The 12666-nt window shown below is 34.4% G+C and overlaps 2 protein-coding genes across 2 annotated transcripts in view; both read right to left on the minus strand.

Moving 5' to 3' along the window:
• The window catches only part of LOC100175568 (kelch-like protein 41), a 7088-nt gene extending 4491 nt beyond the window's left edge, over positions 1-2597 (minus strand). Inside the window, exons 1-5 of the mRNA XM_026840105.1 lie at positions 2105-2597; positions 1740-1938; positions 1447-1671; positions 880-1026; positions 279-804 (exon numbers count right to left, since the gene is read on the minus strand). Of these exons, the coding sequence (XP_026695906.1) occupies positions 279-804; positions 880-1026; positions 1447-1671; positions 1740-1938; positions 2105-2280 (1273 nt within the window). The 5' untranslated portion in view covers positions 2281-2597. The remainder of the gene's footprint in view (positions 1-278; positions 805-879; positions 1027-1446; positions 1672-1739; positions 1939-2104) is intronic.
• A 1021-nt stretch (positions 2598-3618) lies between these two features.
• On the minus strand, positions 3619-8482 carry LOC100185779 (carbohydrate sulfotransferase 1). Its single transcript, XM_026840108.1, has 7 exons — positions 7939-8482; positions 7724-7858; positions 6949-7213; positions 6491-6608; positions 6094-6174; positions 5067-5248; positions 3619-4853 (listed from the first exon to the last, which is right to left on the minus strand). Exons 1-7 carry the CDS (start codon positions 8462-8464, stop codon positions 4547-4549), a joined length of 1614 nt encoding a protein of 537 aa, XP_026695909.1. The 5' UTR covers positions 8465-8482; the 3' UTR covers positions 3619-4546.
• Between the last annotated feature and the right edge of the window lie 4184 nt (positions 8483-12666).

Consider the following 12666-nt stretch of genomic DNA (forward strand, 5'->3'; position numbering starts at 1 on the left):
TTAGATTTAATATTATACAACAAGAATTATATTAGAAATTATATATTAAATGTTAAAACAACCGCTATACGTGTTTTCTAGCTTTGTATCGCTTACAAGAACTACATGAACACATGCCGACCATGCATTTGTATAGGCGATTCACGCTCTGTGGGCTCCGTAATGGCGGACACGAGCGCCGTTTCCTAACTTGGTCTATACTAACTTTGGACCGGACTATGCATTATAATGAGTGGTATTGGTTCAACTGCAATCTGGTTACAACAAAACGAACTTACCACCAAGTAGGTAAACAGTTCCATTTCGTGTGGCAAATATTTCTGCATTTTTCATGACGGGCATTAAACGATCGCTTCGACTTTTAAGACCTGCTGCGTCGCTTGAGCTTGAATCTCCGTGATAATACTTGTTTTTGATGGGGTCGAAAAGGAAAGTATTTTTTCCATTAGAAAATAATAAAACTGTCTCAGTCTTCATTCCTGACCTCAGACGAGTAGTTAACGGTATGCGGACTTCACTTGTGCAATTTCTTGGTCGAATTTTGTAGAATGGGCATTCAAGAAAGCGTAGTTCATCATCACTTAAAACTTGTTCAGTGTTTTTCACAGAAGTTTTGGCCTCAGCTGTTGCGGTTGTTACGATAGAATCAGTTGTAGATTCCGTTAACGAATTCGATTTTACGTCTTCTTTTGTTGTACTTAATTTTCTTTTCTCGCTTTGATCCCACATAGTTTTTATGGATTTGTACATTGCCGTTGCATGTACTTGTTCTTTAAGTTGGGGTTCATTCATTAACGCATCTTCCTGAATACATTAACCATAGTGCAAATAGTAGCTACGAATATGTTGTGAAATAAAAATAAAATAATTTAAACCAACCTTCACAATGCATTCATTCATATAATCGTGACAAAGAAGAGGCATTCGAATGTACGATAATATTTCACTAATCATAAAACTACGATTTTGGACATCATGTGACAACCATCTCAAAGCTGCTTCGTAAACAGTTTCTTCTTTTTCAACCTGTATATATTTAAATTCGTTAAACCAGAGGTTTACCTACAGCAAACAGAATAGAGAGTGTTAAATAGATATGACAAAAAAATAACTAGGTGATATGATATAACAACCTGCACCACGCGGTGATCGTAGATCATGCTTTATGATAGGAAATCAAAATTTGTATATGGATAGAGTATAGGTTCTCAAAAAAGTTTATTTTTTATAAGAAGACAAAACTTTTAAATTCAAATGTTCCTTTTATGTTCCTAATATCGATTATCATGCGGAAACAATACGTCTTTTTCTATATGGCCATTAACACGTTCAACAAGAGGTATGTTAGCCTACTTTATGGATTCAGCACATTTGGCGCGCAATTTGGTTGCATCTCCATTAAAATAATCATCATTCTTAACAAATAAAGTAATAAAATCGTCTTACTAGTAAGTCATCTGAGGATATAATATCAACCAAACTCTCTTTATCCAACTCGACGAAATCTTTGGTTTTAACAAAATCACAAAATCTCGAAGCAATGAATCTGAAGCTTTCGATTTGAAGTTCGATGCTTCCCAACGACTTTGCAAAGCAATATACATCAATGCAGTTGTATATTGATAGCCTGCTTATTATGTAACGTTTACACTTCCCATGTAAACCTAGTACCTGTTAATTATAACGAATATATAAATATAACATTAAACTACGCATCAATGTTGATGTGATAAAATTACCTGAAGCATACTGCAACACGTAAAAATACTTTGCACATTATCATCATTTATAACGATCTTCGAGGTGTATAAATAGTCGACAATTGCATTAATCGATGAGAATTCCACGTTTTGTAACTCTACCTCATCAAGGTTCTGCTCCATCATGTTGTTTGAAAACATAGCTCGAAAGTAAGGTGAGCTAGCAGCAAGCACAACCCTTAACATTTAAAAAAATACAAGAAAAGAGTTCAAATTTAATTTCCAAGAAATTCGAAAGTGATCTTATAATGTTTATAATCATAAAGCAAAAATGTTGAAATTTATTGTTTTATATGTGAAGAACTAACGTTCAGGTTTTAAACAAATGTTTATTATTGCTGTACCTGTGACAAGGCTTAAGCTTTTTACCCTCCGCAATCAGAGTGACATCGACCAGATGACCGGCGTCTCTAAGGTCTTTTGCTCCCCACATAAGCAACCATTCCTGATTTATATCATCGATATGTAGTTCAGATTGATGGCACTTACACATTGACCCAAGTGCTGGTGCTGATGTCATTGCAACTTTAATTTTATATAATTACCGGTCAACGAAAATCTGAAAATAACCTTTAACTGAACTTTTAATACCAGCCTATAGATATATGATTGTTTTGACTTAATGCGAGATATAATCATGTGTTCTGCTGCCACTGCTTTAAAGCACAGGATATGAACAGGCGCTCACGAGCGGCTTCTCAGCATAAGTGAATATTTATAGACCATCATTGGTTGGGAAGCATATCCAATGGGAATAGTATTCATCTCGTGCGCACTAGAACAAATCTAAGTTGAGTGAGACTGCACATGAAATAAACTATTACTTCAGCTATATATAAACCTCATTTTTCTGATCAGGTCTAGTATTTACATCGGGTAACCTATTCTTAATAATGATCTTAAAGCGGAGTTTCTTCTATTTGTTTAAACAAGGACTAACAGCTGTGAAACACACACTTTAAAGCAGCTGCGAATGGTGTAAAATTTAAGCGATCTCGCCTTTAAACATTTTGCTGCCACTGTTGGGCCAAGGTATTTTCTTTAAAAAGAGCCCTCGGTATCATGATATATAGTATGGTGGGGTAAAACCGGACTTTTATTTAAAATATATAAACGGTCCATTGGTCCATCACAGTGGACGGGAGTAATCAACTGCTCCTAAGTATTAAATTTCACTTTTGAACGAATACAACATTTTTTCAATGGCTGAATAGGCATAATGTTAAGATGTTCATTTTGAATGTCCGTTGAAACCTATTTTAAAATGATAATATTTGTAGTTTTCAATTTTAAATTACCAACCCAGTATCGTAGTTAAATAAAGTAGGATAAAATATCCCGCACCGTTTTTTTCTCATGAATTATAGTATTAGTTTTGTGGGGAAAACTGGGATATTTTTGGCGCCATGGTATAGTGGTTAGCGCGCCTGCCTGTAACCAGAGGTAATGAGTTCAAGGCTCGACGCTGCTACCATTGTGGGCGAATGTGTCCTTAGGCAAGACACTTAACGGCAATAGCTCCATACCAGTTGTTATTAATGGGTTGTTCAAATTGTTATCTAAACATAAAAATTCGTCCACGCAAGGATAAAGTAAGTTACATTCATTCACTCATATTTTACATAAAAAAATATTAGCAGAGGCCAATAAGTTTTAAATTAGGAATAAAATCTGCCAAAAAACCTAAACTAATATACTAGCGGTATTAATATAATATAAAACATTTTTCGTCACTTAATAGTTGTGTAGGTTTTTATTGCCAAGCGGGTTAGTTTTTAATTGAATCATTTTTATCTCGGGGGTTACTCAAATATGGTATAGTAGGGTGGGGGAAGATGGGACACTTTCAGACAAGACTTTTTTTAATTTTCTTTTTACAGACCCGCATTTAATGATAATCATGAAAATAAGGTTACAGAATTATTCGACAGTATTATCACGACTATATAAAACGCCCGTCAAAGCTGTTTACTGTTTTTAAATATTAATCCAGAGGTTAAAAAATAAATGCATGAATTATAAATTGCGACATGCGGAAAAAATCTTGGCAATAAACACGAACGAGGAATCATGTAGTAGGGTAGGGGAAGATGGGATACCTTTAGCACATAATATCCAAATATCCTTATAGTGGTTTAAACAGTTAACAACGGTGTTAGAGTTGTAAGGATTTGATTTTATAACTGTTTGAGTGTTCTTAAAATGGAATAAAAGGTGTCCCATCTTCCCCCATCCTATGTGACCACTTGTCTTATGCGGACAAACAGCTGGTCGATTAGAACTGATCGTGATGTCCTTTTTTCCATAGTTGTCAGCGAGTAAAGCAACAATAGGCGAAATTTTTTCCACTTTTCCAAGCGTTATTTTTTGCCAAACCAAATAGTGTTTTGATACAACATAAGTAAGACTTCTTAAGTATATAATTTAATTTAAAATCGCGTGGTCTAAACTTAACTTAAGACATTTAAAATAACAATAAAGAGTTTAATAAAATGCGTCATAATTATTGATTAAAATTCACTTATAAATACTTTAAGTAAAAAAACTTCAAAAAAATCGAAAATTAATATACATTAGCTAAATTTTTACTATACCTACAGACTAAATGAGTACGTAGACATTGTCATGAATCAGTAAGTTTAACAACAATAACGTATATATACTGTTCAATGTGATAGTGTGAAAGTACGTCAACAAAACAAACTAACGATGAGGGGAATAGAAGTAAGAGAGATAAATAAATACATTAAATTGAAGATACATATTTTAAAAGGGTATCTATCTCGTTATCTCACCAATTTTACATTTAAGTTTGTCAGTTCGGCCTCAATTACCACTGTCTTGTATCCGGTCTTGTTCATAACTTGCCAACAATCTTTTTGTATAGATAATACTTGTTCAATCGTTAGAAAATTTCTCCATGCTTCCATGGTGTAGGCCGAATCTCTTGAAGTCGAATATGGGTCACGCTTTGATTTGCTTGCTCGAGTATTTGCATTAATCCATCGTTCAACACTCGGTAAAAACTTTAAACCAGTAAAGTTGTAGATTTGTTTGGTAGTTCTGATAGGCTCAAGTGACAAATCTTCATACCTAAAAACAAATCTTATTGAGATGAAAAAGAAAACGCGGACAGAAATGACATTAAAGTTAAGCACAGGATCGTAAAAAATAACTGTTAAGTGCAAAGACTCCTATTGCGATAACATTCGGGGAGCATAAAACGTGTGCAAGAGCATAATTAAGTATGTGTAAATTAAGAATTATATGACATATTGCATGTACTAAAACAACCTAGGTCCTTACTTCACTTTCATATAACGACCACGCAGCCACTTCGTCCCTAAGGTATTACTATCTCCTGCTGCAATGTTGCTAAGTAATCGATCACATGTCTGGTTGAGTTCATATGACACTTTGTTCCAATCCTTGTTTATTTTAAGTCTTGAAGAAGCTATTCCACGTGGGTCACGTACGAGATGGATGATCTGTGTAAATATAGTGGTTTAATTTCAGTTATCTGAGCTCCGATGCAACATCACGAATGTCGTGCCAAGCATAAGTTTTAAATATGCCACACTTTTTATGACGTTTATTTATAGTAAACTTCTAGCAAGCTTACAGGGTTAAAATGGTTTAACAATGTAATTGCTAACACGGCTTACAGTAGTGTAGCCTATACATTTAAAAAAATCATCGGAGCTTAAAGAGACATACCAACGAAAAATTAAAATTTGTGCATTGATAGATAGGCTCAAATGCGATTTAAAGCTATCATCAAAGCTTTAAAATACAAAACAGCTTTTAAAAAAATGACAAAACCGCAAATTCTACCGCTTAAGTAAAAAAATTGGCCGTGGCGCAATGCATGGAATTTTCCATTAAAAAAAATAATCACTCACATTTGATCGTCGGGAAATCCCATGCATTGTCGAAACAGCTGAGTTTTTTTTTACTCCAGCGGAGTTTTATCACCCATTTTTTTTACAAGCCGTGTCGTTTTGGCAAACTTTGATGGTACCTTTAGGTTACATTTGAGCATATCTATCCATATACAAATTTTTAATTATCGTTGGTATGTTCCTTTATAGTTTAAATAATATAGGAAATAGTTTATATACAGTTGGATAAGGAAAGATAACACATTTAAGCATCTACAGCGGTTTATTCCAAAGTCGAACCATTTACCTTTACCGGGCGAAATGATGAAATTGCACTATCATCTCTTTTAATGGACTTTTGAAGCACACGATTTATAAATATCATATTATTTTAGAAATAAAAGTTTTTCAAAACAATCTCTTAACAGTGAAGCTCATATCATATCACCTACCTTAAAGTTCAAAGCAGGATCTTCTAACAAAGGTTTCAACGCTCTGATGTCACATAGCCGAATAACTTTAATAGCGGACATCTGCAAATATGCACCATAAGAAACTCATATAGTAGGTTGGGGGAAGATGGGACACCTTTTCATTCTATTTTCTCGCCCAATTTGGTAGTAAACAAAGAAAATGCAAAGAATTATAAAGGCGTATCTTCACGACTCCACTAGATGTTGTTAATTCTTTAAAAGACGATCAGGATATTTGGATATCATGTGCTAAAGGTGTCCCATCTTCCCCCACCCTACTATACATCAATATTAATAAATAAACGTAACAAAAAACATTTGTTGAACACAGGAAACTGATTGGAAATAATAGTTTGTCTAAAGTCAACGGACATACCTTTTTAGCTCGACAGACATTCATTACTCGAGGAAGGTGCAAAGGCCCGCAGCCATAACAACGATCAGGTCGACCGAACGGACACAAGTGTCGCGTGCACAGTTCTTTAGTTTTCTTTCTGTAATTAGAGCAAAAAGAATATTTAAAAATAAAAAACAACCATTAAACATTTATTGTAAATAAAGTACTGGCTTAAAAATGCAAATGTATCAACATGCTTAACATTTCATAACTATAAGTATAGGGTGGGGGAAGATGGGACACCTTTTTATTCTTTTTTCTCGTCCCATTTGGTAGTAAACGAGGAACATTCAAAGAATTATAAAACCGTACCTTTACAACTTCTATTAACCGTTGTTAATTGTTTAAAACATGATAAAACATGAGAATATTTAAGTATTACGTGCTAAAGGTGTCCCGCCTTTTCCCACCCTACTATACATAATTAAAATATTGACCTAAAGCAAAAGTCGTCAATAAGGCATTCCATGTCAACGGTAGATTTGCGAAATCGTGACGTCACTTTTGAAAGAGTATCGGTGGCATGAGGAATATCACATTTAAGCAGCCTTTTAAGTAAAGCGACTTTTACAGAGGTCTGATACCCGCATCCACCGGTGAACGGATACAGCGGTTCAAATTGATAAAACACGTCAGGATGTTGGTTAAACAACTGTCCGAGAAAAGTGGATCCCGATCGGTAATTGGTGAGCAATATAACACCTGTAACAGATTTGCAGATTATTTACGGCAAACACGGTCAATTTAAATTGCCAACATACTGTATAAATATAAGAGTAGAGTGGTGGAAGATGGGACACTTTTTTATTCTGTTTTCCCGTCCCATTTGGTAGTAAAACAAAAAAAAACATTTAAAGAATTATAAAACTGTATTCTCACAACTCACATAGACCGTTGTTAGTTGTTTGAAACACCTCAGTATATTTGGATATTATGTGCTAAAGGTGTCCAATCTCTCCCCACCGCACTATAGTAGAGTGGAGAAAGACGAGACAGTTAAGCAAATATTGCCCAATATTTCTAAAATCCAAATTTATATGACGTTTTTTTGGGTGGTACCACAAATTAGTCTCATCATAAGTTTATTAACAAAAAATCAAAGAAATATAAAATACAGTAGGAGTTATTAAGCGATTCGCACATCCGGTGTAATTTTACAAATTCAAAAACACACAACACTATTGCGCTTACTTGCATATAAGTATCAGTTACCTTTCGTTTGCTCTGGCAGTAGGTTAACTTTTTCAGAGTAGTATTTTGATCGGGTGACACTTTGCTTTATCCGGCTATAATATTTCGTGACATTTCTAATCAACAAAGTTCTCGACATGGAATCTTGTGCATCGTCTAAAACAAACAATTGAAAAATGACTGACAAGCCAACTCGCTATGTTGTGAATAATTGTTTTTCGAATACGATAACTCACCGACATGTTGTGTTTCAACTGTGGAGTTTAAACTCACTGACTCCGTTGTTTGAAGAGGAAGGGTAACATTTTGGTGATGCGATTCGTATGCTCGATTATGTTTATGGATTTGTGCTTTTGGTTCGGTTGCTAGGTCAAACCGTGACGCGGGATTATCGTAATCACGCTGGGTTTCTTGATACAACTTAGAAAGCTTCTTACTGACAGCAAACCCTTGTTTCCGAATAACATCATTCCTGGTTATTTTCAGAACTGGGTCTTCAACGTTAACATCGAGGTGCTTTTCCCGATAGGAGGGATGTTTCGGAAAATTAGAATTTACGGTTCTTTTAAAGGCAATTGTTTGAGTAGTACCATGATAAAACACGTGAAAGACCGAAAGCATAAAGCTAAAACAGCACAGCGAAACGATAAATGTCAAACATACTGATCTTGTTGTCATTACTTTGATCACCAAACCGACATTGGATTGTCGAGTATTGACAAATATCAAACCGCTGCCACACCGTTTTTGTTGGGTGAACATTTTTACAAAAGTGAAATCTGGTAAAAAAGAAAAATGTAGTATAGTGATAAATTCAATTTAATAACATTTTATGGTATAAAAATCTCTGCAACTAAATTTTAAGCAAGCGGACAAGCGCTTACACAATATCTATGTAAAATTGTTTGACAAAACCTAAATTTTACTGACAACGTATAGTAAATTTCTTTGGGTACTAGCCTATGATTTTATAGGGACGAGCTGAAATGTCTTAAGTTAACTGAAACATGTCAAATTGTAAGAACTTGAATTTAACCGATAAAGAATGACAGAAATAAAATGTGGAAGCGACTTTCAAAGAATATTTAGTGCGAGACGAATCGTTTAATGAATGGAGGTATGGTTACGCTTGGAAACATTCCTATAAAGATTGTATACACTATAGAACTCGCTATACCAACCGATGCTGATGTACTAAGGGTAAGTTGGGCCTCGGGATAAAACAGGACTTTTCCAAACTTCCTTTACGTTTACTCATTGGGTAATAAACTACAAAAATGTTACATTAACAATCGACAGTATCGATTTTTGGAATATCCTATCTTTGCCCAAGTCCCTCCTTACCTACCATACAATAAAGCAAGATTTAATATTACTCAAGACATTTAAGTCATGGTACGTGAGAATTTATGTGCACAGCTACTAAAGAATAAAAAATATCTTTTTAAGGGACATTTATGCAACATAAAGTCACGACGTTCGAATAAATTAATCGATGTAAGCGTTCTAAGCGGCCTGAGTCGAAGCAGCACAACTTTTGTTGCTGATTACAAAATGAAACCAGCGACTAAGGTGATAAATCATGCGTACTATGATATGACTCGATATCTGTTCTGCTAATGCGTCATGTATAGAACATAGGAATAGTATATACGACACGGCTGGCTTAGCCAAAGTTAGTATAGACCTCTATACTAACTTTGGGCTTAGCTATACATTATTTTTTCGGTAAGTTGCACCCACATGGTATGGTTTATAATATAGCTGCATCACAGACGCTTAGTTTTCGGTTATTAAGTTAAAACAAAATTAATTATAAAATACCATGGAGAAACATTGATTTGATCAGGTTTAAAATTTGTACACTGTTACAGGGTATATACGACTGCAATAGAAGACACCGAATGTTTGTGGGATTTATGAACGGTTGATGTGGAAATATACAGTGTTGCCTTGATATTGATACGTTTGCTGTTTTCGGTAATCAAAATATACTTAGTTTATATTAAGATCGATAAACATTACCTAGCTGAGCAAGGAAACCCTTGACACGTAAACATATATCGGAAACACTGAAACGGAAGTATTTTGAAGCAAATTGCTGTCGCAACTGTTTCATTCATCTTGCCGTAAGTTTAATCGGCTAACTAATTCCTGCATGAACGTTAATCTGCCGAACGCAGCTATTGTGGAGTGTGGACCGAACTAGTTTTCACCAAATACGCTTATAAAAGAGGGCCATTAAACAATATCGTTCTACTACTCAATAATCTTTAACGACTGGATAAGAATGTATCGAAGGTGGCTATATTCACTACAGAAAAGTTTTCCAGAAAACAGTAGTAAACGCAGAACAATATTCTTATATATACTACAGCATATTACAAAACTACCGCCTGTATAAGTTATCGCAATACTGTACTTTGATGCAACCGCTAAGCTAAATTACTTTTATAACCATCTTATGCAAGATGTCTCTGTACAACCCATTCTGATTTTATTCTACCGTACTTCTTCTTCGTAGTTAGCTTGCAAATGGTACGTTGACCGCTGGTACATATCGTAATAATACCCGCTGTGACGCACACGAGTAATCGCAAGGTGTTTGCTTAGTCGTCAATTCAAGGAGGTCTGTGAGCACAAGGGGTAGTAATGTAAACTGGGTCGTTGAATTGGAATGTGATATTACCCAGCAATTGACTCAATAAAAGACATAAACTTGATTACTGCTAATACTGTAAGGGTTTAGCTGTGCCTGTGGCATGATTTGGTCTCTCATTGTCTCGTAAAAGTTGCCAAACGCCTAAACAGATTGGGCAAATCGTAAAAAAAACGTACGTTTCACTCACAGTAGCTGCACGCCCAAGGTACACATAAAATAAATGCCTTATTCGCCCTCTGAACAAATGTTTGAAATCAGGGAGGCGCGCCAAAAGTATAGGAAATAGGTTTAATGATGGTAAAACCAAACCCCTTGTAATAAATACCGACAGTTTATCAAACTAATAACAGTGTACCCTCATTTTGGAAATAGTTCTTTTAATAACTAATAACGCCAACACAAGGGGGCATACCAACTGATAGAAATGCCCAAGTGTGGTTTAAAGTTATCATCAAAGTTTTAAAATACGAAACCGCTTTAGAAAAAAAAAAGATTTCAAACTACATCAAAGTTTAAAAATACGAAACGGCTTAAGAAAAAAAATTATTTCAAACTACAGGTTCGGAATTAGATTCCAAACTGCAGTTAAAAAAATAGATTCCAAACGGCAGGTTCAACCGGAGAAAAATAAATCGTTCGCGCGTTAAGTTTTTAAACTATTAAAATTCATCTTTCATTGTGGATTTGATATAATCCTTTTTCTTTAAAAATGTATAAAAAATTAAAAGATAGACTTTATTCTTTCGTTTGCTACATAGTATGCTGACTCGGTACTTCTCCCGCATTTATAGTTATTTTTCAACATTTTTTTATATATTACAATGTTCATTATGTTTACTGCTGTACTTACAGTATCATTTTCTATAAAACATAGTTGGTCGTTCGTGATGAATATTGAGTTGGAAAATTGCCTTTGGGGAAGACGGGACTCTTAAGCACATATTGCCAAATATTTGATGGGGCATCGTTTTTCGCATAAGCCACTTTCCCATAAACTGTCTCCAAGTACAAATGACTGAATTTCAAATATATTTTCCATATTTATTATCTTGTTATTATATCAGTGTATTATGTTTAAATCACCTCTATGATATAAATCATTGAATTAAAGGAAAAAAAAACGTTTGGCAATGAAAACAAATATACAATGTGGGGAAAGATGAGACACCAAATTGAAATATATTTACAACATTAACAGTATTCTGCAACTTGTAGTTAACCTATCGAATTTAACAGGCTGTGCTAGTTTCTTTGCCATGTAATCTTTGTATATATCACTTTAAAACGGTATTTTTTGTTTTATCTCAAATTGAAGCCAAATTGACCCGTGCCTCTTCCCTCTGTTTATATCTCATTTTTTTTCCACAAAACTAAAGCTAGTTTTATGAGACAAAATCAAACGAAATATTCAAGGTTGTTTTATAGAACTAGTTTAATATTTCACACTCGAAAACTGCACAATTGTAGCGGTTTTACTAGCATTTAGGGGGCATTTAAAGTCAACACCTTACTGTTTCGCATTTTTTCCCTGTTTAAAACATACTCTTTCTATTTTATATTTTTTAGTATTTAAAAACAGTAATTAGCTTTGATGGGCGTTTTATAAAGTAATGATTGTACTGTCGAATATTTCTGTGACAATATTTTCTTGATTCTCATTAAAAAGAATTTCGTAAAAAAAAAATAAAAAATAGTCTTTTCTGACAAAGTGTCCCATCCTCCCCATCCTACTAAACTCGCAAACTACAAAAATCCGGCAGTTTAAAAATATGTAGTACAATGGGGGAAGATGGGACACTTAAGCACATATTGCCAAATATTTTTAAAATTAAAATAGATGACAGTTTTTGGGTAATATCACGAATTAGTACTATCATTCCTTTATTAATTGACACCAATTTATTAAAATATAATAAAACACACGAGGAGTTATTTAGCGATCCACACAACAGGTGAAATTTTACAAATTTAAAAAATACACTGGATAAGATGGGACAGTTTAAATTCATTGTGTAGAATCCGTACGGGTTTGTAGGCACTGACTGTGACCTACTAGCTTGGATCGAACCGGTTATGCGTAATCAGCAATTTAGTCTGTCTCACCACTCCGAGTTGTGTATATACAGTGTATTTACAGTTCAGAAGGTACACAGCGGCAAAGGTACGTATTCGGGTAAACCAAATCCAATTGCAACCAAATTACCAATTCACTAAGGCAACTAGTAGAACTAATAGCTAATGAACGAATAACTAAACAACTAATGGACTAAGCACCAAATAACTAAGCAATTTCTGAGGTAAC

Source organism: Ciona intestinalis, unplaced genomic scaffold (assembly GCF_000224145.3).
Source record: "Ciona intestinalis unplaced genomic scaffold, KH HT001125.1, whole genome shotgun sequence".
In the NCBI taxonomy this organism is placed as follows: domain Eukaryota; kingdom Metazoa; phylum Chordata; class Ascidiacea; order Phlebobranchia; family Cionidae; genus Ciona; species Ciona intestinalis.

Coding starts and splice junctions, on each gene's coding strand:
- LOC100185779 (XM_026840108.1), bottom strand. CDS start 8,464: ATGTTCACCCAACAAAAACGGTGTGGCAGCGGTTTGATATTTGTCAAT. Junction 6,609..6,948: donor ATTGACGACTTTTGCTTTAG/GTCAATATTTTA, acceptor CTCTAATTACAG/AAAGAAAACTAAAGAACTGT. Junction 6,175..6,490: donor ATGTCTGTCGAGCTAAAAAG/GTATGTCCGTTG, acceptor GCATATTTGCAG/ATGTCCGCTATTAAAGTTAT.